This window comes from Agelaius phoeniceus, chromosome 12, assembly GCF_051311805.1.
Source record: "Agelaius phoeniceus isolate bAgePho1 chromosome 12, bAgePho1.hap1, whole genome shotgun sequence".
In the NCBI taxonomy this organism is placed as follows: Eukaryota; Metazoa; Chordata; class Aves; order Passeriformes; family Icteridae; genus Agelaius; species Agelaius phoeniceus.
The window spans coordinates 19,882,014-19,908,577 of record NC_135276.1 but is presented as its reverse complement, the minus strand read 5'-3'; the positions used below and the strand labels follow the sequence as shown (position 1 = coordinate 19,908,577).

Genomic DNA, 26,564 nt, shown 5'->3' with positions numbered 1-26,564 from the left:
TTGGGATTTCCCTGAGCCCCATCTGAATGTCCCTGCTTGCCAAAGAAACCAAAAGCTTGGTTGGATTCACTCAACCCATGGACCAATTTAACTCTGTCCTTCTCCAAAAGCCTTTTTGATACCTGAACCCTGTGGCCATGTCCAGTTTTTCATCCCAAACTCGGATTGTGTTTTTCCAGAGCTTTTTTTTTTGGCAGGAATTCCCCCCATTTGCCTTACAACCCATCCCATCCCATAAATTCAGCCCTTCCACATGGAAACCTTCAACCCTTCCGTGCCATCCTGCCCTTTTACTGTAATTATTACCCTGTTTGTCCACTAAAAAAAAAAAAATGTCTGTTCTGCAATTCCTTCTAAGAAAAAAGGGATTCAAAACATTTCTAGGAATTTCTCTGGATGAAGATTTTTGGGTACACGTCGTGTGACAGCACCAGGGGTGACTCACCCAGCTCCTAATAAAGAAAAAAGTGATTAAATCCTGAGGGTGCCTGGACTTGATTTGTGGTGTTCCTGGTGGGAATACAGACATGGACTGAAATGACTTCCCTGCTTCCCATTTTCTTGATGAGAACCACCAGCAAAATGAAAAGTTTTAAATATTCCGTGTTTGGCCATGATGTATAGAATTCTAGGGGAAAAAAAATGGGGTTTTTTACCATTTATTTAGATGGAGAAAAGGGCCCCTGTGGCTGTTATTCCACATGGAAATAATGGGAAAGCAATTAATGGGGTTGATGGAGTGGGCTGGGGGGAGGCTGAGCAATCAGCTCAGGGATCAATATTGGATTTAAAGCCTCTGTTTTCGTTTTAGGAAGCAGAAAAATGGAACTTGCAGGCAGGAAGAGAAAAGAGAAGAAAGTGGGAGTTAATAGGAAGTCATTGGAGATGGGTGATAAGCAGAGATTAGATGTGCAGGAGGTGTGATAAGCTCCACAGCCCGGGCTTCAAACACTCCCTGGGAACCACAGCACCAAAGCAAAACCTGGGAAAATCCCCCAGGTTTGGGGAATCACAGGGAATGCAGCAGCAGCACCCTCCATGCCTGACATCACAGCCACAACCATGCCCCAAAACCTCCTCCCAGCCCAGATTTCCCTGGATTTGGGGGCTATCAAATATCTATCTATTTTTTAAATGAATATATCTATTTTTATATGAATATATCTATTTTTTATATGAATATATCTATTTTTTATATTAATATATCTATTTTTATATGAATATATCTATTTTTTATATGAATATATCATCTATTTTTCCACTCTGTCCTCCATCAGGGAGACCTGAGGTGGCTTTAGGAGTTCTGGCAGCTGGGAGGCAAACCCCAAACAGGTAAAACTGGGCTGATTTCCACTTTTTGGACATTGCCAAGAGCACCTCAGGCTGAGCTGCCCAGGGTGCTGCAGACAGGGAAAATTGTTCCCAGCACATTCCTGGCCCTGCTCATCTTCCCTTCCCAGCCTGTTTCAAGTGTCTGAAACCCTGTTTTATTTGGGTTAATTTTTTATCCTCCCCACCCCAGGGAATTTGGATTTTCCTTTCCACCTTTACCTTTACCTTGCCTAGGAAGCTGCAGAGCCAGAGTGAAGGTGGGAATGATGAAGTCACCTCGCCCCACTGTGATGAATTTCCAGGTTTTTGGTCTCCAGAGGGGATGGAGAGTTTGGTTGTGTGCAGACCCTTTAAAATATCACAAGTTTCCCAGAATTTTAACAAAATAGAGAGGTTTTTACAGGAGGGTCTCTATCTAGCAGGAGGATGCAATACCCCTGCAAAGCTTAAAATTGTATTTTTGGTCAAAAAAGAAAATGAATCCTCCTGACTGTATCTGATTGCAGAAGATGGTTCTTGGCTCACCCCAAATCTCCTGGGGGGGATCCAATGAGGATCAGTGGGGTGTTTAAAAACAGGGGCCATTCCAGCCATCCTTTATTAGAAATGACAGGAAAGGTTGTGCACCTCAGAGTGTTATTTTTATTAAACCATCTGTGCAGCTCCATACATTTCCCATTTCTCTGTATTACCCACGTGGGAGTAATTATGGTTTTCTTCCAAGAAATGTGTGTGTAATCTGGTAATCCCAAAAAAATCCCCCTCTGAAGTCAGGCTGCAGATGGTCCTTTATGCTCTGGTGGGTCTGGCTGGGTTTGGCCACGCTGGGGCACGGCCAGGACACCAAATCCAGACTGGGAACAGTGGGAGCTGCTGGAGCAGGCAGGGGGGGATGATCCAGGACTGGGGAGGATCCAGAAAGGAACTGGGAACTGCCTGGACTAAACTGGGACTGGGGGTGGACCAGTTTGGGACTGGGGAAAGTGGCTTGGGAGTGGGAATGGACTGGGCTGGGACTGGGGACACTGGTCTGGGACTGGGGACACTGGTCTGGGACTGGGGACACTGGTCTGGGACTGGGGTCACTGGTTTGGGACTGGGGATACTGGTCTGGGACTGGGAAGGCTGATTTGGGATTGGGGATAGAATCACCTGGGACTGGAGAGTGACCAGTGTGGGACTGGGGAAACTGATCTGGGACTGGGGATACTGATCTGGGAATGGGGAAACTGGTCTGGGACTGGGGAAACTGGTCTGGGAATGGGGAAACTGATTTGGGGCTGGGGAAACTGATCTGGGAATGGGGAAACTGGTCCGGGAATGGGGAAACTGATCTGGGAATGGGGAAACTGGTCTGGGAATGGGGAAACTGGTATGGGACTAGATTGATCTGGGACTGGGGAGACTGGTCTGGAATTGGGGAGGTTTATTTGGGGATATACTGATCATGGACTGGGGATGGATTGGTTTTGGACTGGGATATTGGTCTGAGACTGGGAATGGATTGGGCTGGGACTGGGATATTGGTCCGAGACTGGGAATGGACTGGGCTGGGACTGGTACCAGACCAGTCTGGCTCTGGGCAGGCTGCTCTGGGACTGGGGAAGCTGGGTTGGAACTGGGAACGGATTAATTTGGGATTGGGAACGACGGGACCGAACCGGCCTGGGATAGACCCGGGACAGACCCGGGACAGGGGCGGGATAACCACGCCCCCTCCCGCTCAGGCCCCGCCCCCTCCACCCAGGCCCCGCCCCCCCGGTCAGCTGATTTCGGGGAAAGCCGCGCTTTAAGAGAAACTGCGGCGCGCGCCCCGCGGGGACGCTCCTCATTGGTCAGCCCCGCACGGCCCCGCCTCCTCATTGGGTAGGGCAGGAGCGGCGAGGAGTCGGTGATTGGTGGAGCGTGGAGTGGGCGTGGCGGTGGGCGCGGCCGCATAATTTTTGCTTGTATATATAATGAGCACGGCGAAACTGCGGGCGCGGCACCGGGAGCGCAGAAAGGGGAACGGCGCCGGGACTGACCGGGGGAACAGGTACCGGCATCCCGATAGCAGCATCTCCCGTGGGAGGGCAGGGACTGGCCGGGGGACCGATACCGGCATCCCGATAGCAGCATCCCCCGTGGGAGGGCAGGGACCGACCAGGGAACAGGGACCGGCACCGGCATCCCCCGTGGGAGGGCAGGGACTGACCGGGGGAACGGGTACCGGCATCCTCCGTGGGAGGGCAGGGACCTGCCGCAGGACCGCGTCCTGTACCGGCATCCTCTGTGAGAGGGCACCGGGGAGGGCACCGGCACCGCGCGGGGAAAGGCTGGGGAGCTCCCGAGCCCTACCCCGGTTTCCCGCACGCTGCCGAGCAGCGCAGGGGGTGTGCGGGATGTCCCCCCGTGTCGCGGGATGTCCCCCGTGTCGCGGGATGTCCCCATGTCGCGGGATGTCCCCGTGTCGCGGTGCCCTGCGGGTGGCAGAGCCCGGGATGGGCGGGTGGAGCCGCGGCGCTGCCGCTGCCAGCCCGGTGGAGGCGGCTCCTTGGCGCTGTCCCGAGCCTGTGACTCCCTCTCGGGGACGCAGATGGAGCCCCGGGCCTCCGGCAGTGATGCGAAGAAGCTTTCTAGAGAAAGTGTCCCATTTCTGCGGGATTTCTCGGGTTCTTCCCTTTTGGCATCACTCGGGGTGGGCGCTGGAGCCCCCAGAGAGGCTGCGTGTGCCCCATTCCTCCAGGGATGAGCTGTGCCATGTCCTTTGGGACATCCCGAGCTGTGCCCTCTGTGATGTTTTGGCTGGTGGTGTTGGTGCTCACCATCCCAAAACCAGGGGCTGTGCTCTGGGTAGCCAGGGCCATCAGGAAGGGATGGAATTTGGTGGCACTGAGCTGGTGGCCGCCCATGGCAAAGCAGGGACCACTGGCTCTCAGGCTGTGCTGGGAGCATCCTTGTTTTCTCCCCAAAAATCTTCCAGTGGGGCAGTAAATAACAAATAAACGAGGGAGAGGCAGCCCTGTGAAACGTAGAGCCCAAAATGCCTGGCACGTTGGTTTAGGGGCTGCTGATCACTTGTGCCAGGCCACCAGCTCCTGTCACGACAGGCAGGGTTGAGCCTGGCACTTTGCTTCCAGCAGTTGTGTGTTCCTTTGTGTTCCTTATCCCTGCGAGGATTTGGGATGCAGTTTGCAGCTCCCCAAGTCATGCTTGGTGAGAGGAGCTGCTGCCCCCTCCGGGACAAATCCTTGTGCCAGGGATGGCTCTGGCACCCCAGCATGGCCTGCCCAGTGTCACCTGCTCAGGTGACAGCACAGCTGGGGGCTTTAATCCCCATCCAGCTGCTTCCTCTGTCATTTATCCTGCAGCAAAATAGGAATCAGCAGAGCACTGAGTCAGCCGCTCTGGGAGCGGAACTTTGGCAGAGCTGGAGGAAGAATTTGTAGCAACTCAGAAGGAAATTGCCTTCATTTTTCTTTTTCTTTTTCTTTTTTTTTTTTTTAATTTTAAAAGAAGCAGAGGATTGGGTGGGGGTGCGGGCTGGGGGTGTTTTAATCTTAGAATTACAGAGTTGTGGGATCCCAGAAGGGTTTGGGTTGGAAGGGACTTGAAAGTGGGCAGACATTGGCATGGGGGCTTCCAAAAGCTGCAGGTGGTGCTGCTGCCGGCCAAGCGTGGGGCCAGGGGACAAAGCAGCCCAGTCCCTGTGCTGGGATGGAGCTGGCAGAGCTGAGAGCGCTCACTGGGTGTCCCTACATGTGAAAAACGCCAGTCACTTGTTTTTAAAATATTAAAAGTTTAATAGTAATAAAATGGTTATAAAATAGTGATATAATTAGAGTAATAATAATAATATGGGCAATTTGGATTAGGACAATACGAGACAATAGAAACAAAGAGTTAAGGACATCCGGGTATCTTTTTCTGGGCAGCATAAGCCTGAAAAAGGACCCACATTAACAGAGGATTAACCCTTAAAAACAATAACCTGTTGCATATTCATACATGATGCATAAATTCCATTCAAACACAGGATTCTGTCTGGTCAGTGTCAACTTCTCCCTCTGAATCCTGACAGCCTCTTCAGGGCTGAGCCCGGTGGGAAGAAGTTCATTTCTTCTGATAAATTCTCTTTCCCTGAAAGATTCAGGTGTCCTGTGGCTGCTATCTCGCTGCGATTCCTTTCTTTAGGACAAAAAGCCTCCTACATAGCACGGTTTCCATTTTAACATTTTGTTATAACCTCAAACTACATTTAACGCGCTATTCAAGAAAACCGACACAGTCTAACTTCCTAACGCAACACACATAACATTCACTTTAACATTTGCCAAAAGGCCGTGGTGAAAGGTGGATTTTGCCCGTGCAGGATGTGTGACAGGAACGGCGGGCGGCGGCTGCGGCAGTGGCTGATCGAGCAGATCGACAGCGAGCTCTACGCGGGGCTCATCTGGGAGAACGAGGACAAGTCCATGTTCCGCATCCCCTGGAAGCACGCTGGCAAGCAGGACTACAACCAGGAGGTGGATGCTTCCATTTTCAAGGTAGGGAATGTCTTTTTCTTGGTGGTTCCTTGTTGGAGCCCAGGACGTTCCTCTGGCTGCCCTGGAGGGCTTGAGACCCTGCCCAGGAGGCTCAGAGACCCTGGCACAGAGCCCAAGACCCTGAGCCTTTGATCTTGACCCATGGAGAAACAATTACCAACCTTTATATGAAGAATTACAAGGCAAGAGGGTTTAAGTAGAATGATAGTGAATTTATCATGGGGTGAAAAATAGATTTTTGAGGTTTTTAGAATGGAGGTTCAGGAGGCAAGATGGAGGAACCTGGGTGTATCCTGTCCTTCTTCTTCTTCTTGGCCTCCATCTTCTGCTGTGATGGTGACACCTTTGGATTGGTTTAAGGTAGAAGCTCAGTGTCTAACATAGGTGATAGGTATTGGGAAGTTATGGTAAATAATGTACAGGTTGTTTTTAGTATAAAAGATAACCCCAGTGTGCCTCAACCCGACCTGCCAGACAGACCTCGGCAGGTCAGAGAAAGAATGTCATAGATAAGAAATAATAAACAACCCTGAGAACGAGAACAGAAAAATCCTGACTCCTTCTTTGACAGCTGGGCTGGGAAAAAGAAGCCTGTACATATCTCAGAGTCACTCTGAGCAGCAGAGATTCTGAGAGTTCCTGGGCTCTGTGCTGCTGGTTTTGTCCCTTTGTGGAACATGGCCATGCTATCTCTGGGTTTTACATCTTTAACCCTTGCAGGAGATGCTGGAGTTGGTCTCCTGGCTTTTTTTTTGGATGATTTATTCCTTTTCATCAAAATTTAGGACCAGTTTTAAGTTTGCTTTCAGCGTGTTTGAATCCAGGTGTGATGTGAGAAGCAGCTTTTGACCTGCTCTAAACTTCTCATTAGCTTCTCTTGGTAAAATGCTGATGAGCTTGATGATAAAATGCATGATAAAATGCTGGGTTTATTAAAAAAAAAACAAACTAAAAGGATTTTGTAGGTGGGAAGGAAAAATTTCACGGAAGCGGGGGTTTCCAGTTTTGGAAAAAATGGGAAAATTCCATCCTGAAGTAAAAAGTTCAGGTCTTCCCCAGGAATTCCCTTCCCTCTGATCCCACTTCCAAATTTCTGTCCTTTAATTTCAGTAAGAACTGGTTTGGGAGCACTGAGTTATGAGGACAGTCTTGAGCTCAGCCCTCTGAAAATATAGAAATATCTACAAAAGAAATCAATATGTATATTTAAAAAAATATGTAATGTTTTTATTCAATGGTAAAATATATTCTTCTACTAAAAGCACAGATTATATTCTGATCTTGGGGAAACCAGTTTATTTATTTATTAATTTATTAGTCAGGAGCTGGGCAATGAGGTTTATTTTGATTTTTGAGCAGCGATTCCTCACGCTCCTGACCATTAGGTGCAGAAGTGATGATTTTGACCTCTGCTTTTTGCAAACCTGGCTTTTAGAAGCCTTTCCTGCATTTCTGAGGCAGGCAGTGCTGCTCTGCACCCCAAACCCTGCCCAGGTGTGGTGGCCGTGCAGGTGGCTGCAGTCTAGGAGTGAAACAGCAAATCCCCAAGGGATGCTCGAGAGGGTGCAAGATGCAAAATGCTCTCTGCAACCCCAGCTCTTCCTCCCTGAGAGGCTTTGTAGGGCTCACAGGGAGGATTTTCTTAGGGTTTTTTGTTTTCTCATTGTTTGCTTCAGGCCTGGGCTGTTTTCAAGGGCAAGTTCAAGGAGGGTGACAAAGCTGAGCCGGCCACGTGGAAGACGCGGCTCCGCTGTGCCCTGAACAAGAGCCCTGACTTTGAGGAGGTGACAGACAGGTCCCAGCTGGACATCTCCGAGCCCTACAAGGTCTACAGGATCGTGCCAGAGGAGGAGCAGAAGTGTGAGTTCCCCAGGAAGGGACTGAGGGTCCATCCTGAGAGCACAGCCCTGCACCCCAGCACGGCTCCCTGTGCTCTGTGCTTGTCCTGCTCTGCACGTGTCCCTTGGGGTGGCAGGGAGGGGAGGACAAAGGCCAGGCTTGGGTTGTTTAACCCCTTAAACCCCTAGGAAATATGGGACAGCTGCAGCTTCGTGGGAGCTCCCATCCCTGAGGATGTTGTGGGGGCAAATTCCACCTTCCCTGCCTGGAGGAGGGACATGAGCCTCAACCTTTTCTTTTCCTCCCAACCCCTGCCCTGCGAGGATGGTGGGGAGCAGCAATAAATCCCTTTTCTTGCTGGAGGAGCAATTTTGCAGAGAGCTGCTCTGATGTCTGGTGTGGCTCAGCTCACACTAACTATAACTATTTGTGGTTAGGGGAGCCTGTGTGCTTTGTCCTTTAAGTTAAAAACTTGCAAAAAAAACAGGCATGATTTTGCAGTCAGGAAATCTGCCTTTAGCATCTCTGTCCCCCCCAGCCTGTTCACACAGGGGCTGTGCTGCCACTATGCAAATGGCACTGCAGGTTCTCACCAGCAGCACCACTGCCTTGGGGTGGCTGGTGGAAAAAAGAGAAGCAGCAGCCCCAGCCCCAGTCTCTGGGGTGCTCAAAAAAACCCCCAAACCCTCTCCCCTGCTCCAGCTCTGTCTCTGTCACCAGCCAGGCTTTTGATTTTTCTTGCTGCTGGTCCCTGTGCAGGGGGGAAATGAGTTGTAAAGTGATTTTTGGCCCCAAAAAAGCAGCTCTGGAGGGGCTGTGAGCCTCTCCAAGATGCTGTCACATGGCTCTGCTGTGGTTCCTGCTTTCACCACTTTCACTGGGTGAGAGGTGTCCAAAACCCTTCAGGATGAGCTGTGCTTGGCCAGTGTGGGTGTTCTGACTGCAGCCCCTCCTCTCCCTCCCTCCAGGCAAAGCAGGGGTGGCCAACGGGAGCGGCCTGAACGATGTCACCGACATGGACTGCAGCTCCTCTGCCATCGACGACCTCATCAAAGAGGTGAGGCCTCACCCTGGCTGCAGGGGCAGGGCTTGGCTCAGCTTTGGGAAAGCGCTGCCTTCCCCAGATTGCCTCTGCAGAGCTGCAGGTTGGGCTTGCAGCTCCTTCAGGTGAGGCAGCGCCAGCCCCTGCTTTCCTTGTGCATCCAGCTGGGAGAGGCCTTCACTGGGGATGGGTCTGTCACAGCTCTGTGCCCCTCCTTGGCCTTGTCACACCTGCCTGCTCGCCCTCTGTAGCTCTTGAGGGTCTTATTCAGATGTACAACCAGACTTGGTCTTTCCAAGCCCACAAAAACTGGTTGGCATTTCCATTTGGGCCCTCCCTGCTCCAAGGGCCTTGCTGGAGGCACCAAACCTGCTCTGATCCCAGTGTCTGCTGTCCCACAGCCCTCCTGTGTGGATGAGTACCTGGGCATCATCAAGAGGAGCCCCTCACCCCCCCAGGAGACCTGCAGGAACCCCCCAATACCCGACTGGTGGGTGCAGCAGCCCAGCCCTGGTAAGCAGCCAACAGCTTGTGGGGTGTTTGGGGCAGGAAAAATCTTCCTGTGTGGGAATAAACTGCTCCCCATTGTGTGCTTTATCTTCCTTATTAAGAATGTTTGAAGCACTCATGAAGAAATCCAGCTGGGAGCTTTTTGCTGGCATTTCCCATGTGGGAGCTGGGAAAACTGGGGCAGAAAATGAGGGGGGGTGGTGGGGGGAACTGGGGGATTGGGATTTGGGATTTGGGAATGCAGGCTCAGCTTGGCTTTCTGTGCCCACAGCATTGCCCCTGATGAATGGGTACTCCAGCTACGAGCAGTATCACTCAGGTAAGGCTCCTCACCTGGCCAGCAGGTGCCCCTCTCTGTTTGTGGCGGCAGGAGGTGGCTCTGACTCTGTCCCCCACCTTCAGGGAGGCTTTGCTTTGGGTTTAGGAGGTGCTGCACCCTCCTGATTGTCCACATTGCCATGCTGGGGTGAATCCTGCCTGGTGGCATGGGGGAGGAGAGCAGCTGCTTGGGATGGGGGGATCAGGCAGCCTTTGGGATGGGGGGATCTGCTCATGGCATGGGGGGAGTGTGGAGCAAAGGCAGGAGGGAGAGAGGTTCAATGGGTTTGAAACTAAACCACCAGAAGTTCCACCCCAACATGAGGAAAAGCTTCCCATGGAGGGTGTCGGAGGGGACTTGTGGAATTTCCCTCCCTGGAGACAATCAGAGAGGAATTCATGGAACAAACCCCACCTGGATTTGTTCCTGTGTCACCTGCTCCAGGTGACTCTGCCTGGGCAGGGGGCTTGGACTGGGTGGTTTCCAGAGATCCCTTCCAACACCAATCCTGCAATATTGGGAGCTCTCACTTGCTGGCCAGCCCTGGAGATGTCCTTCCACCAAGAGGGAGCCATCCCAGGAGATTTGGGATTTGGACACGTCCCTTCCCTGATGAGACCCCCACGTCCCTCACCTCCCAGGTTATTCCCAGATGGTGATCAGCTTCTACTACAGCGGGAGGCTGGTGGGCCACGTCAGCACCTCGTGCTCTGAGGGCTGCAGGATCTCCCTGGGGCAGCCCTCGGGCCATGGGGAGAAGCTCTACGCCCCCGATGCCCTGGAGCACGTGCGGTTCCCCTCGGCCGACGCCATCCAGAATGAGCGCCAGAAGCAGATCACCAGGAAGCTCTTTGGCCACCTGGAGAGGGGTGTCCTCCTGCACAGCAACAAGCAGGGCATCTTCATCAAGAGGCTCTGCCAGGGCAGGGTCTTCTGGAGTGGCAACACCATGGCCTACAAGGACAGGCCCAACAAGCTGGACCGGGAGGACGTGGTGAAGATCTTTGACACCAATTTGTTCTTCCGAGGTTTGTCGGAGCCTCCTGATTTTTTTTTTGATTTTTTTTTTTTTTTTTTGGTGTTGGGATTTTCTGCTCTTTCCTGTGGGAAGTAAATCCCTGCGTTGGGGGGTGGTTGAGGATGGTCAGCCAGCAGATGTGGTGGACAGTCCTGGGTGGCAGCAGTTTTGGGGTGGGGAGACCTTGAGGGAGGGGATGGGAGAACAGGGATATGACTCTGGCCAGAAGCTCCCTGGAAAAGCTGAGGTAATTCTGGGATCCCAAAGCTTTGGGACAATGCACAAAGGGTTTCTGGAGCTTAAACCCAGTGTGAGACCCCCTTGAGCCCCGTGGTGGGGTTGAAAAAGGGTGGAACCCTTTTTCCTTGCACACTTTGAATCCCTCCCTGCTGGGTTCCCAAGGGTGAGCAGATGACACTACCAGACCTAGGAAAGGATAATGGGGTGTTTGGGGTCATGTGGCAAATTCCAGACTGGGGGCTTTGCTTGAACCCACAGCTTCCTTGCAGGGTGTTTGATCCCAGGGGTGTGTCACAAAGCCCCTGGAGGGCAAATTCCCAGTTTTCCTGTGTCCTTGCAGAGCTGCAGCAGTACTACAACAACCAGGGCCGCTTCCCTGACAGCAGGGTCATGCTGTGCTTCGGGGAGGAGTTCCCAGATGCGGTGCCCCTGAGGTGTAAACTCATCCTTGTCCAGGTACGGGGGGCTGGGAGGAAAAGGGGACCAGGCAGGGAGGGAATTCTGCCAGCAGAGCCCCACCCCTGCAGCCACGGGGCATTTGGGTGCCTGGATTGGGGTGGAAGTGCTGTGGTGCTTTTCCACAGCCTCCTGAGAGGTGCTTGGGCTGCTGATTATCAAATTCCCAGAGCTGGGTTTGCAAATGAAGCTCCCTAAGGGCACGAGTTTTGTGAACTGCAGGGAAATCTTTCCTCTTCCTCCTGATCCTGCATTGGCACTGGGACTTCTGCCTTTTCCTCTGGGAAATGAGGAAGTAAATCCCCTGTGATTGAGAGCAGTGGGGTTGGGAGATCTTGGAAGGGGGTGGGATGTGGGGTCAGTCCTCATGGCTCTGGTCAGAAGCTTCTCCTTGGAGAAGCTGCAGCAGTTGTAGGGTTGAAAAGGCTCAGGACAGGGTTTCTGGAGCCTCTGGCAGCAGGGATGTGACAGGGAGGGCACAGGGAGGGTGTGGCATCCCCTCTTGAGCAAGCAGAGACCCAGCAGTCTGCGAGCTCCTGTGGGGATTTTACAAGATCAGAGACTGGTCCTGTGCCTCCTGCACAGCTCCTGACCTCGTCAGCTCTTGCTGTCCTGGATGTCTGCCCTGGTGGATCACTCTGGACATGCTGGGACACTATCCCTGCTGGCAGGAGCTCCTGGGGCTGCTCCTTTATTCCTGGGGCTGCTTGTGGAGAGCCAGGCCTGCTCTCCTGGCAGGACCTGCCCCCCCTGTGCTCTGCTGCGTGGCTGGAGCAGCAGAGATGCCCCAAGAGTTCCCTCCTCACTCAATCCCTGCCCTTTGTGCTTTGTCCCAGGTGGAGCAGCTGCACCTGAGGCAGGCGGTGGACGAGGCTGGCAAGAGCTGCAGCTCCAGCCCCATGCTGCCCATGGCTGAGGAGCCCCAGCACGAGCAGGGCTACCGCATCTTCCAGGACATCTGCACACCCCGGCCCCTCTTCAGGGAGAGCCAGCAGATTGCAGTGTGAGCCTGCTGGGCTGGCCTGGCCACACCCAGACTGCTCCCACCAGGGCCTAAATGACCTAAAAAGTGACACTAAAAAGTGTCCTTATTTTCTTCTTATTTTTTAAATTTTCTTCTTATTTTTTTATTTTCTTCTTATTTTATTTTTAATTTTCTTATTTTTCTTTTTTTTATTTTCTTCTTATTTTATTTTTTTATTTTCTTCTTATTTTATTTTTTTATTTTCTTCTTATTTTATTTTTTATTTTCTTCTCATTTTATTTTTTATTTTCTTCTCATTTTATTTTTTTATTTTCTTCTCATTTTATTGTTTTTTATTTTCTTATTTTATTTTTTTATTCTTTTTTTAAATTTTCTTATTTTAATTTTTCTTATTTTCTTATTATTATTTTAATTTTTTTATTTTCCTCTGATTTTTTCCTTTCTTTTTTCTTTTTTTTTTCCTATTTTTTTCTTTATTTTCTGGAAAGTTGGGTTTTGTTCTTTGCTGTTTCCAGCGCGGAGTCTGTATAAATCCAGTGGTGAAAATTGCCATGAGCAAACAGGTTGGATGTTCAGTGTTTGTCCTGTAAAGAATTTAGGATAAAAGTGACTTTTCTAGTCCCAGGACTGTCTGTAGCTCATGGCTGGGGAGCATCCAAGCTGTGCAGGAAGGTCAGGGCTGGCTTTGCTTTGTGTTGCCTTTGTTAATGGCCAGTCAGGCAGAACCAAAAACCAGCAGCTGTAACCACCTGCCCCAACAATCTGCAGCTCAGACCTTGCTGAGAGCAGCAATTCGATAGGAGGTGACTCTTGGAAAAGCCTTAGAATGCTCAAATTTAGGAAATTATATCCAGGAATCAGCTTTCCCTCTTCAAAGAGTCCTGCTGGTGGAAGGCAGGGTGTACCTCCCAAAGAGAACTCCTGAAATTCCTCTTTCTTTATTATTTTTATTTTTTTTGCTGTGAGATTTATGTATTTCTCTTTCACACCAAAGTGGATTGAAATTTGGGAACCCATGCAGAGATTCTATATGTAAATACTGAAGATGAAAACTTGGGAATCTTAATTTTTCCTGACCAGAGCCAGAGTTTTTATATAAATACACAGAACTTTAATTTTTCAAGGTTGCGGCGTAGTGTGAATAGCTTGGCTTCACCCTCCCAAACACACGTGTGGGGCTCTCCCAGGCGTGTCCAGGCAGCGTCATCCATGTGTAAATCCTCATTTTCACAGCCTCTGTGTGTGCCCCCAGCTCTGGGGAGCTGCTGGTGCCTCCCAGAGCAGGGCTGCACATGTGTGCGTGCCACCAAAGCTGCCTATTTATTGTATGCCTCAGGTTTGTTAATTTGTTGGGTAAATTTTTATATCTCCCTGCAATTAAAGTGCTATATTTTGTATTTCTCTTGCAATGTGGTTTTTGGGTGGAATGGGCGGTGGCTCAGAGCTGCTTGGGGGGAGTCTGGGACCTCTGACTTGCCCCTAATTTGGTTTTTACCTGTGGTGGGGTCTGTGTTAAGCCTCTGTCACCTCCTTCCTTTTCCTGGATTCATCTCCAGGCAGAATGAAATGAGTCAAAATGCTGTAATGCAATGGAGGCAGGGAAATGGGATCACTTGGAGAGCCTTCATTCCAGGGAGGAGGAGGAGGAGGAGGAGGATGTGTCCCTGCTCATCTGCCACGGCACTGAGCTGGGTGTGATGCTTCGAGGTCATGGGGTGGGGACGATTTTTTATGCTTGTGTCCAAAAACTTCCTCTTTTCCTTTTCCCATGAGAAATGGGAGCATTTCCCCACTGTCCTCTTGTGGTGTAATCCCAGGTGTAATCCCTCACTCCCTGGTACCCCTTCAGAGGGAGGGGAGATGGAAAGAAAAGCCCTGTGGACTGAGAACAGTTTAATATTTGAAAGAAATTCTTTACTTGGGGAAGGAATTCTTCCCTATGAGGGAGGGCAGGCCCCTGGCACAGGGTGCCCAGAGAAGCTGTGGCTGCCCCTGAATCCCTGGAAATACTCAAGGCAAGGTTTGATGGTGCTTGGAGCAGTCTGGGACAGTGGAAGGTGTCCCTGCCCATGGCAGGGGGTGGAATGAGTTGAACTTTAAGGTCCCTTCCAGCACAAACCGTTCAGGGGTTCTAATTATAAAAATATCAAGTATAGTGATTGTAATGAAAGGGAGAGAGGAGTAGAAGTGAAGGAGAGCAGCTGATGCACAGTACAATTGAATGGCAGTTCCTGAGAAGAAAATGTCACTGAGTGACAATACTGAGAATAAAATGAGCTCTATCCCAGCAGAAACCAGGACACTACTCCATCCACATTTCTCAGGGTTCTGAGATGGGAGAACCAGCTGGAACTTTGTGATCAAACGTGAAGATTGAGGGAATTCCTCCAGGCTTGCCCCAGCCCTGGTGGTGGGATGCTCATGGTCCTGCCTGTGCCCTTGTGCCTCTGCAGGCAGTGCAGCACCTGGATTTGGGGCTTGGGAGGAGAACTGGCTGCACACCGAGAGTTTTTGGGATGCTAAAGGCCAAGGGACCCCAACTCCTGTAAGCTCCTGTGGGATGCGGTGCCACTGGGGTGGGGATTGCACCTGCAGGGGCACTGTGAGCACTGCTCAGCCTTTCTCTGCTCCTCCTGAGCATCCCACGGGCTTTAATCATGCTCCAGCCCTGGTTGCTCCCTCAGGGGCTGAGGAAGCCTCACCTCCTGTGATGCCTTGGGAAGGCTGACCTGGAACAGAGGCTGGACAGAGTTACAGAATAAAGCAGGGATTTATTAAAAGCATCTCCTCAATGGATGCACCTTGGGCAGCACAAGAGCCCAGCAGGGCTGCACCCAAGGTGAACCAAAATGGTCCCAAAATGAACCCAAGATGGACCAAAATGAACCCAAGATGGACCAAAATGGTCCCAAAATGCACGAGTGCTCCCGGGGTCTCTCCCTGGGATCAGTTCTGCTCCATTTGCATCTTGCAGTTCATTGTCCCATTCCAGCTTTAGCCCCTGCAGTCCCATCCTTGTTTTTCTCTCTCCAGCCCACGGTGTTTGTGCTCTGGGGCTGAGATTTGGATCATTTGTCCTTGGTGCCCAGCTGGAGCAGGAATTGTTTTGTCTCCCTGCTCTGTGCCCAGAGCTCAGCATCCCCTGATGTGAACCCAGACCCACACACTAAAGCAGCACAGAATGTGAGAAATAGAAAAGCCAAAACCTGAGGCATCACCTGTGGGCCTGGCAGGGTGGAGCTGGGTCCAAGGCACCCTCTGTGGGCTGTGCTGGACCAGCTCATGATGGGCTGGAGCCTGGGACACCAGAAACCCACTCGTGGTTTCCCCAGATGTGCAGGGCCAAGTCCTTCCTCAGAAACCAGCACTGGTGCCCGCCTGGAGCCACCTGCTCCTGCCCAGGGCTCTTTCAATTCCCACCCCGTGGGGAGCTGAGGTGCCTTGTGCTGCTCTGGTTATTTTTGGTGCTGTCTCAGAGCCCACAGCTCAGTTTTGGACCTTAACCAGCACCATGGCCTCCATCCCACAGAGATTACCAAGAGGAAATACCTGGTGGGTGAGGAGGGACTGGGAAGGAGCCAGTGGGATGCAGGAAGGGTAATGAGGTGGGCATGTGTTTTTTAGTGGAATTTTAATGGATTTTTAATGGGGTTTTTTTGTTTAAATTTTTATGGAATTTAATGGAATTTTTCTGGGTTTTTATGGAAATTTTTGGGAATTTTCCAGGGATTTTAATTTTTATTTTTAATTTTTATTGAATTGTTTAGCATTTTTACACTGAATATATTGAGGATTTTTTGTTCCATTTTTAATGATTTTTAAAATTTTTTTATTTTTAATAAATTTTAATGGAATTTAAAAATAATGTTTAATATTTTTTGGAATTTATTTTGGATTTTAATGGAAATTTTTTTTGGAAATTATTTTGGAATTTTAATGGAATTTTTTGGAAATTTTTTGTGGAATTTTTTTAGAGTTTTTAATGGAAACTTAAATGGAAATTTAAATGGATTTTTATGGATTTTATGGGGAATTTCTTGGGTTTTTTATGGAATTTTTAGGCCTGAGCTGCGTTTCCCCATCCTGCAATCCATCATGAGGAAGCCTCCAGGGCTGATGTTCCAGCACAGATTTCCAGGTGAGTGCAGTGATTTCACACAGGGGTGCTCTGGCCCAGAGTCACCGTGGCCTTTGTGAGATTCCAGAAGGAATTTCCTGCACGTCTCTCACCTTTTCCTGCAAGCCAGGCAGGAAGGGGCACAGCCATCCCCAGCTGCTGGGCTCTGGAAGAGCCCCAGTCCAGAGGCAGTGCCTGCATCCTGGGCACCCATCCCTGCACCTTGCCTGGCTCTGGGCAGCCCCAGGGCGCTGCTGCTGCTGCAGCTGGGCCCTGCCTTGGTGGTTTTGGGTGACTCAAATACTTTCGTTGGTTTCTGTTCATTTGGGTTCCTCTCTGTCACCTCCCCGAAGTGAAACCTCAGTGCCACTGTGGGCTCCTCTCTGCCAGTGGCTTTTCTGCTGCCAGGTCCCAAAAGTGTGGCCCAAGATTTTGGCTGAGGACCCCGTCCCCAAACCCTGGGGCTGGTTTATCCCCTGCATCCCCTCCATTGAGTGATCCTCCTGGTGTAGCAGGGTAGTGGAGCACAAATGAGATGCTCGGACTGCCCTCCCCAAAATCCTTGCTGCTTTTTTTTTGGTGCTTTCCCACACTTGGAGTCAGAGCAGCGGCACCATCAAAATCCTGCTTGATGTCAGGATATCTCCTTGTGTCCCAGCAGGGCCTGTGGGAATGGGAAGGGAGTTTCTGGGAGCTGCCCAGGCTGAACTCCTGCCTTCAGGAGCAAAAGGTTCCACATGGGAAGGAGAGTGGAGCTTGGTTTCCATGAAGGAAACCTTAACTTGCAGGACATACAGGGTTCCCTCAAGAATATTTGGGCAGGAGCCATGTGCTTACCAAATCCTCCTGACATCTGGCAGGAAAGGGTGGACCAGGGCAGGAAATTTGGGGGAATTTTTCTAAGATTTTCCAGCCTAAAGATGTCTACTCCATGGCAGAGGAACATTTTGATTTCTGGGTGCTGCAAAGGATGTGATCAGCACTGCAGGCCCTTGATGTTTTCCTTACTGACTGACTCAGGGATGTAATTTGGGTCCAAAGCCAACCTTACTCCTGAGATTTGTGGCTGGAAGGCAGCTGGGCCTCTGGGAAGCATTTTCCTTGGGAGAAAACGGGCTGGGTTATATCCTGAGTTGTATTAATCTTGTTCATTATGTATTTCTGGAGTTTGGTGAGGGGCATGCAGGACATGCTCCTCACCAAATAATGCTCCTCACCAAATGCCAAAAACACCACAGAAGGTGGCTTCAGGAGAAGAATTCAGCATCCATGAGGACAAGAGGTGCCTACCCACCCCTCCCACATGCCTGAAACCCATCGTGAGGAGTTACCTAGCGCCAAATTTGTGTGAAGAACAAGTTTGGTGGGCTGGCGAGGAGGAAGGCGAGGTTTGTCCCAGCTAAATCCTGAGATTTACCCCATCTCGACCTGGAGAAAGAGGAAAAGCTCTGCAGGCATCTCCATCCAGTGCTCTGCAACCACAAGGCAGTGGCAGGTCCCAGCTCACAGTTGAACTGCTCGGGAATCCAAGAGCCACCAGCTCCAGCTGCTTCCTCCAACCGGCCCCCCCAGGCGCCTCTGCAGGCGTTAGAAAACAAACAGTCACTTTTTATTTCTAGACACCAGCCTCTCCAACTGGTCTGATTGCTCAATGCCCCCCGTTCGGCACAGCAGCCTGTCCAGAGCCGCTTCTCTGGGCTCTTCCTGCAGTGTGTTGTAACCTGGGAGCAGCCCCCTCCCCATGGGCAGCAGGATGAGACGCTCCATGGAGGCTCCCACCTTGCTTTTCCAAAGGGTTTTATACCCCCCTTGGCTGTTTTCATGGCCAAGGATGATGGTTTGTGATAGAAACCTGTTGTAACCTGGGAGCAGCCCCCTCCTCATGGGCAGCAGGATGAGACGCTCCATGGAGGCTCCCACCTTGCTTTTCCAAAGGGTTTTATACCCCCCTTGGCTGTTTTCATGGCCAAGGATGATGGTTTGTGATAGAAACCTGTTGTAACCTGGGAGCAGCCCCCTCCTCATGGGCAGCAGGATGAGACGCTCCATGGAGGCTCCCACCTTGCTTTTCCAAAGGGTTTTATACCCCCTTTGGCTGTTTTCATGGCCAAGGATGATGATTTGTGATAGAAACCTGTTGTAATCTGGGAGCAGCCACCTCCTCGTGGGTTCTGGCAGCAGATTTCTCTTTGGGAAGGCAGGAAAGCTCCATGGAGGCTCCCACCTTGCTTTTCCAAAGGGTTTTATACCCCCTTGGCTGTTTTCATGGCCAAGGATGATGGTTTGTGATAGAAACCTGCTGTAACCTGGGAGCAGCCCCCTCCTCATGGGCAGCAGGATGTCACCTTGGGAAGGCAGGAGAGCTCCATGGAGGCTCCCACCTCCTTTTCCAAAGAAAAGAAATCCTGCTTATACCCCCTTGGGTGGGTTTATGGCCAAGGACGATGATTTGTGGTGGTAACTTGTTGTAACCTGGGAGCAGCTCCCTACTCATGGGCAGCAGGATGTCTCCTTGGGAAGGCAGGAAAGCTCCACCTCCTCTTCCAAAGGGATTTATACCCCCTTGGGTGTTTTTATGGCCAAGGATGATGATTTGTGATGGAAACCTGTCAGGAAAACCCATCCAGAGTTGACTTTGGTGGATCTCAAGGGTTTTGCCCCATTTTGTGTCGTTTTTTTGGACATGGTTTCATGTGACGCTTTTCAGTTGTCTTTTGGTTTGGGTGGATGGTGGGACTTGGTTCAAGGGCCAAACCATGAGGTCAGAGCTGTGGGGACAACACAAGGATTGGCCAAAGGCACCTCCTCAGCTCCATCAAAAGAAGGAAGAGGAGGTGGTGGGGAGAGCTGAGGGTGAGGAGGCTGAAGCTGCAGGACTTGGCTGCAGGAAGGTCTCGTGCAGAGGAAAGGAGATCCCAAACCCCAGAAAACGCGACAGCCACTCAATTTTCAGAATAATCTTCTGACAGGTGCCCTGTCCCTCTGCAGGTGCCTGAACAGCAGACACCAGGTGCTGAGAACAGGCTCCACCAGCAGCAGAGACAACACAGGGACGGGGAGAAACACGGTGATGTTTGTGCAGAACTTTGGGTTTGTTATGAGACCGAGTCTGAAACCACATCCAGGCTGAAATCCCCTCCCTTCCCCCTCAGTCTGCACGTGCTCAGGGGCTGTGTCCTGCTCTGACATGTTTTTATTGAGGGTGATTTGTTTGTAATAACGAAACACCCGGATGCACTGAGCAGCCATAAAAATCAGCCTGAGATTTTTGGTGTGGGTCTTTGGGGGGACCCAGAGCCACCAGGTAACCTGGGCCTCTGCTGCTCTTCCTCAGAAGGATTTGGTCTCAGCCCTAAAAATGGAAATGGGAAGAAGCAAAAGGGCATTTCAGGCCATTGCACAAGGAGGTGTTTGCAATGTGGTGGTTAAAAAAAAAATACTCCACGCTGGAGAAATATTCCTTTTCCTTCTTTTTCACCCCAATGTGTGAATGTAGTTGGGTGTTCAGAAGAGTTGCTCCAGCTCTCGCTGAGAGAATAATTCACATGGGTTATGTAAAACCTCCTTACTCCGTGCTGGGTGTTTTTCAGAGAAATGCAAATCATAGAAACATGGAAGGATTTGGGTTGGAAGGGACCTCAAAGCTCATCTCATTCCAACCTCTCCCTAGAGGCTGGAATACCTTCCACTGAACGAGGCGGCTCAAAACCCCAAAAGAATAACAAGATTTTTAGGTTTTGGAGGAATTAGTTTCAATAATATCAATTTCCAGCATCCCATGGTTTCTGCTTTTTCTTCTATTGGGCGTCAGAGGGAGGACCGAGGCATGTGGAAGCAACAGTGGTTTGAAACAAGTGATTCCCTGCCTGTGTCTTTCTGTTCTGTATTTGAGGAGTAACCACTTCTCCCTGAGGTAAATCTGGCTCATGGACAGGTCTGCAGGGTGCAGAAAGCAGGTTGTTCTTCTGAGGGATCACAGCTAGAAAACAGCAAGAGAGGTAATTTTGGGGAATGTTTTTACACCTCTGCACCAGAAACACAGTCTGGTTTTGTTTTGGAGGAGGGTCTGGACACCTCTTTTGTGAAAACACCAAATATTTCAAATTTGCTGATTTGCTTTGCTGCTCCAACCCAGGTTTTCTCTGTTTGCTCCTAAATGCTCATGACCAGTGTGACCTCCTGTCCTTCCTAGGGCAGATGGTGAGGTCTGGAGGAGACCTGCTCCAAGGAGAGATGGGAAGAGCCCCCTTTTTCAGGTGGAGAAGGGAAGGGACCACTTGCTTTCATGAGAGGCAAGGAAGGGAAAAATCGGTGGGAAACTTTCACTTGTGGTGTCAGCAGCAAGGGCAAGGAGAGCCTGCAGGAAGGAGGCTCGTGGTGGGGAAGGTGGGGAAGGTGGTCTGTGGGGTTCACCACCGAGCAGGAGGTGGGAAAGGTGGGGGAAAGTGAGAGAAGGGCGGTGGTTGGAGGGAGGTTCATCACTGATGCAGCTCAGGAGAAGGGTGAGCACCTGCCCTGCCCAATGCCCAGCTCTGGTCCTGCACAACACCATCCAACAGATCCCTGGGAAGGGAAGGAGCAATTGTGGCTGAGCTGAACCCAAAAGCAGTGCTGAGGGAAGCCTGGACTGTGGGTTGTGGCTGCAGCATGGAGGGTCAGAGCCCCCTGCACAGCCCTGCTCCATGGACATCTTCATTCCCTCAACCTGCCCAGAGCTGTGGGGACCAACCCTGTGGAGTGATGGCCAAGAAAGAGCTGGGTTATGTGGGGATGGGATCAGAAAGGAGAGAGGGGCTCCACCCTACTGGGCAGGACACAGCCCCATTCTCTCCTGGGTTCCTCCTGAGGAGCATCTCTGGTGTCTGCTCGATTCCTCTTTCCTGCTCACAGCCACTGGCAGGGCTGGGTCTCCTTTTCGTGGGGCTGGGATCAGGCAGGAGACCAAGGTGAGGCTGAATGGAGGGGAAACAAACCCTCCGTGCCCACCCTCGGGGTGGATGTGGGGAACTCTCAGTCTCGACAAGAGGCTGGAAATTCTGGGGTAATTTTAACCTTGCTGTGGGTTGTGAGAAACTGAGGGGGTTTTACAGCTTTGCTGTGCCGGGCACTCAAAGTCACAGGGTGCAACTCCCCCAGGAGAAACAGCAGAGTCCCAGCTGGAGCAGGGCAGGATCATGTGAGCCCTCAGGGCTGGGATCCCCTGGGATGTCCTTTCCCACCTTCTCAGGCTGAGGGCTGTGCCTCTGATGAAATACAGAGCAGTGATGGCTCAGGGGAATTGCTGCTCAAGGAGGGCTTAGAAAAAGCACAATTTCTTCATTTTCCCCCATCAGATTTTTCTCGGTGAAGCTGTAAGGGTGGGTCATGAAGCCAAGAGGTGTCAGGAGGGTTTTTGAGTACCAGGGAGGATTTTGTGTGGCAGGCAGATGTCTGGCCAGGCTGGCTGGCCAGCACCCATCCCATTTGGATGCCCTTTGGGCCATCTAGCTTGGACTAGATGACCTTTAATAATCCCTTTTGTCCCAGATTATTTTACTTGGCCTGGAACTCTTCCTGCTGTGAGTTTGCATCTGCAGAGGTCTCGATGTGAAAGCAAAACCTGGCCTTGGGTTTTGCCCTGCTGAGAAATTATTCCGTGTTTCTGGTAAAGTGACATCATCTTCTTGAGCTGCTGCAGGAAAAGGTGCCACTGTGTCATTTCTGGTCCTGTCTCCTGATTTTGGTTCTTACTCACAGAGTCCCAGACAGGTTTGGGTTGGAAGCCATTTTAAAGCTCATCCCACCTCCTGCCATGGCCAGGGACACCTTCCAGCATCCCAGGGTGCTCCAAGCCCTGTCCAGCCTGGCCTTGGACATTTCCAGGGATGGGACAGACACATTTTGAAGTTTAAACACTTTGAAGAGTTTACACACTTAAGCACAACAGTGGAAAACTGGGGATTTCGCTGTAATTTTTATGAAACTGGTGGAGTTTGTAGCAGCCTCTTTCTAAAGTCAGTAATGAAAGGAAGGCAATAAACGATGCCTGGAGTCTCTGGAGCATTTTTGCACAGAAACTCCAACCCCAGGAGCAGGAAAATCTTTGCCTGCCCATGAAGGTTCGCTTTCCAGAGGCTGAATACCCTGAGGCTGGTTCTCACTTTGCCCCATCGTGAATTTGTTCATCTCCAAACAACCAGGAGCTGTTCAGGAGGAGCTGATTCATCACAGCCCAGTCCTTGGGACATCCTGCTCCTTATCAGCCCTGCAGGGCCATCAGGAGAGGTGAGGCTGGAAAGGAGCCCAGAGAATTTAATAATTCACTCTTGATTTGTGTGTCACCGATGGACGCTGAGGTGCTGCCAGAGATGGGATCTGATTCCAGGGCAGGGCCAGATCTTAAAATAGGAGGATGGGAATGAATGGTAACGTTTGTTTTCCCTTTTATTGGCCTGCTGTAAAGGTTCACCTCCAGCCTGAGCTGTCAGTTGGGCACGATGTGGTAACCCCAGAGTTCCAGGAATCATGCCTGAGGTGGCCCGTGGACCTGTGACCCCAATCTGAGCTGATTTAGCACACCCCTGTTTTTTATTGAGATAAGAAATAGTGGTAAGTTGATCATAGCTCTCCTGTTCCTTACTTTTCTGCTGTTTTAGCTATTTTATTAGGGTTTTTTTTGGTCACAAGTGGAGGCTGGCAGAGCCAGAGCTGCTGTCCTGTGCATTCAATCAGCTTTTCTCAGGCTGGATTTGCGACAGAGCCAATTCTCCCCAAAACCAGAATCTTTCCACCACATGCTTCAGCCTCGGAGTCTGCAGGTGTGATCATCTCATCTGGTTCTGAGGTAGCTCCACTGCCTACAAAGGGCAAGTGCTTGAGCTTTGAGAATTCACAGAGCTGCAAAAAAAAGTTCCCCAGCTCCTTTCCCCCAACACCAAGAGCTGCTCTCAGTTTTGTACAGGCGAAACCTGGAGTTTCACTGAAACCAGCTGAAAAAAGTCCTCCCCATCCTGTAACCCCTCTCCTTTTCCAGACATTTATTATGTGCTTGTGTTACAGCCTCCTCCTGAATCTGGAATTTAAGAGGAATTCTGGCTTGAGACCAAATTTTCAAAAGCAAGTAGAAAAAAAAAAAATTAAACCAATGAGCTGCAGTGCACAAAACCCATGTGCAGAGAAGAACAAAATTCACGACATAAATATTTATTTTATTCTACTGAAGCTTCCTGAATAGTCAAGTAGGACCTTTCCTGCTGGGATAAGCCTGGATGAGATCCATTCCCTGTGACAAAACAAGCCTTGAGTTCAGACTTTGGCCTCTGCCGAGAATTAATTAATCTGCTCTTAGCGAGATCTCAGCTCCTGAGCCCAGGGGTGCCCCTGCTTTAAAATATCAGAATTTTCTTGCAGAAATTCTGGCAGAAGAAGTGATGAGTGCCGGAGTGGGTGCAGGAGTGGTCTCGGGGCTCATTTACATTTACGGGTGAGAAGTGGGGCGTGAGCTGCTTTCCTGTCAGCGCCAGGCTTGGCCCTAAAACCCCCTGTTGGTTTGGTGTCCCTCAGGGCTGGAGCAAGGTCTTGAAGGGGAAAAAGCCCTGAGAGCTCCCAAACCTCTTTTCCTTGTGGGTGGATTGGCTGGTGTCCTGTGATGGGGTTCAGCCTCTCCTTTGTCACCTCTATTTGTGGTTGCCTTGGCTCGTTAAACGTCTGGGCTTGATGATCTTAGAGATCTTATCTGACCTAAATGATTTTATTGTCATGTTTCCTCCTCCCAGGAGGTTTTGCTCCATTCTTGGAAGTGTTGGATGGGGCTTGGAGCAAAGAAAATTCTCAAAGAAAAATTCCCCAAGGTATTTTGTCCAAGTCTTTGGAGCTGAAGGAAATAGAAGTGTTTTGTGGAGGGGAGCTCCACAAAACACTTTTGGTGGTGTTCCAGCCATGGTGGGAAATGGATTCCCTTGGGCTGACCCTGGAATGCTGCAGGATCCCATGTCCCTGAAGCCCCAGCTTGCTGGGCATGGGTGCAGGAGCTGAGCTGGTGGACATTCCTGAGGAAAGGGACACATTTAATAGAGTCCTTAATGAAGGAGGTTTTTTTTGGCATCCCAAACTTCCCTTAACCAATAAATGCTGTGTCAGACAAGCTGCAGGGCTGGGGAGGAGTGGTTATTCTGCCATATTGAGCATGCCAGGGAATGAGGGAAATCTGTTTTTCCTGCTTTATTTCCTTTTTCCCCGCTGTTATTGATGGACTCCTTGTCCCTTTTATTCCCCACTGGTTTTGGTGCAGGAGGTTGCAGGGTGGAATGGGACATTAATCCTTGTACTCCTTCCACATCCTTGTATCTACACCGAGGTAGAAGACAGAACTGAGCATCCCTTCAGGGCAAAAGGGTGTTTTATAGGAATAAACAACAAAAAAAGAGCGAGCAAACCAGGTCAGAGATGAATCCAGGCCTCAGGGGGGGCTTGCAAAAGAGCTGGAAATCTCACAAAAGGCCTCATGAGATTTCTGATACTTCCCTCTTCTGGCTGGGCCAGAAATACCACAAGAACAACGCTGCATCATCATTCTCAGCTCTGGCTCTGCTCTTCCCACACTCCCAGCCGGGATCAGCCTCCCAAACCTGCTCCAGGCCGAGGATCCACCAGCACCGTCAGGCACAGACTCCATCCGGCTTTTCCTTTCAGCCCCAAGCCTTCAGCAGGGAGATATTTTTGGTCCAGAAACCAAATGAGTCATTTTGTGGATCCCAAGGGCTATTTTTGGGTTGGGGTGTGCGCCTCCCCCTGCTGATGCTGCCAGGGCATCTTCAGCCACGCGGGGCAGGTGGGCACCGCACCCTCAGCCTCAAATCCAGCTGGATGGCAGAGCCTGGACGCTGCCCCTGGCCCAGGGCTGTTGTGCAATCCCTCTGTTCACGTTTCAGAGCTCGGTCCTTACCCTTTCCGCCCTCCAGGCCGGGTTTGTTATGCAGAGGAAGCTTCTAAGGAGCCTCGACAAACAGACAGGAAACCGAGTCTTTCACCGCGCGGACACATTGTCTGCCGGAGGCTAAATTTGAACATAAAAAAGACCTTATTTATTTCTTTTATTTATAAATCCTCGGCTGTGTGCTTTGAAGACGAGCCCTGGGTGGGAAGGGTGAGGGGAAGGGCAGCCGGCATGGTGTGGGCCAAAGTTCAGCTCTGGTTTGTGGGGTGGGATCAGGGCAGACTTGGAGTGATGTCCAGGTGGGAATGGCCAGCTGAGATTGTGGGCCCTGAATGGGACAGCTCTGGTGAGCAGTTTTGGGGTGGAGGCTTCACTCAGGAGCTCATGGGCCTCCCCTGTGCGGGTGATGGTGAAGGTGGTGCTGGGATCCAAGCTACATTGCCTGGCTGAGGGTGAAATCCTGGCTGGCTCAATGTCCCCACTGAGGCGGGGTGATGAGGTACTCACATCCAGGATTGGATTCCTGGAAATGCTTAAAGCCAGGTTGGATGGGGCTTGGAGCCATCTTGGACAGTGGGAGCTGTCCCTGCTCGTGGCAGGGGTTGGAATGAGATGATCTTTAAGGTCCCTTCCAACCCAAACCATTCCAAGATTCCAAGGCTAGGTGGCCACTCCATGTCCACACCTGGAGTCACTACCACCTTTGCCACCACCTCTGGAGAAGCTGCTCATGTCCCCAGCAGCATCAGAGCTGCCTCCTACCGACCCACGGCCTCCTGCTCCCACCGTTGACCCTGATGAGACCATCAGAGGAACCAGAGGCTCCTTTGGAGATGTTTTTTTTCTATTTTCCATGTCTCAGAGGGTATTTCCAGGCAAAGGTAGTGTGGGAGAGGCAGGCAGATCTCAGCCACCACAGCAGGCTTTAAAAAGTGAAAACATGAAGTCGAAAGCTGCCAAACCTGCAGCAACTTCCCAAATCCCACCTGAAATTTAGCAAAAGGCACAGGGAAAGTAAAAGTTCCAGCATTGGTTTTTTTTGGGGGCCGTGGTTTCTTTTTTAGCGTTGTTGTTGGTCTTGGAGAAGCATCTCCCTTTATTCTGAGAAAAGGGAAGTGCTGGGGCCATGGCTTCTGGGGAGTTGTGGATCTGCCCCTCAGGAGAGCAAAATTGGAGTCAACTCCAGCACCCAGGGTTGCACCAGGGCTTGGACAATCCAACAGCGATGCTGAGCTCCCTGTGGCATGGCCAGGAGCTGCAGGAGGA

General features: G+C 50.8%; 1 protein-coding gene across 1 annotated transcript; it reads left to right on the top strand.

Moving 5' to 3' along the window:
* The first annotated feature begins 3,325 nt into the window (after positions 1-3,325).
* Positions 3,326-12,335, top strand: IRF8 (interferon regulatory factor 8). Its single transcript, XM_054640985.2, has 9 exons — positions 3,326-3,367; positions 5,684-5,858; positions 7,535-7,718; positions 8,666-8,754; positions 9,141-9,252; positions 9,521-9,568; positions 10,210-10,596; positions 11,167-11,282; positions 12,119-12,335. Exons 2-9 carry the CDS (start codon positions 5,685-5,687, stop codon positions 12,287-12,289), a joined length of 1,281 nt encoding a protein of 426 aa, XP_054496960.1. The 5' UTR covers positions 3,326-3,367; position 5,684; the 3' UTR covers positions 12,290-12,335.
* Positions 12,336-26,564: the final 14,229 nt, after the last annotated feature.

Bases quoted from the DNA above. Each gene is read 5' to 3' on its own strand.
- IRF8 (XM_054640985.2), top strand. From the start codon at position 5,685: ATGTGTGACAGGAACGGCGGGCGGCGGCTGCGGCAGTGGCTGATCGAG. The intron at 7,719-8,665 runs GTGAGTTCCCCA...CCCTCCCTCCAG, and splicing joins GCCAGAGGAGGAGCAGAAGT to GCAAAGCAGGGGTGGCCAAC. The intron at 9,569-10,209 runs GTAAGGCTCCTC...CTCACCTCCCAG, and splicing joins CTACGAGCAGTATCACTCAG to GTTATTCCCAGATGGTGATC.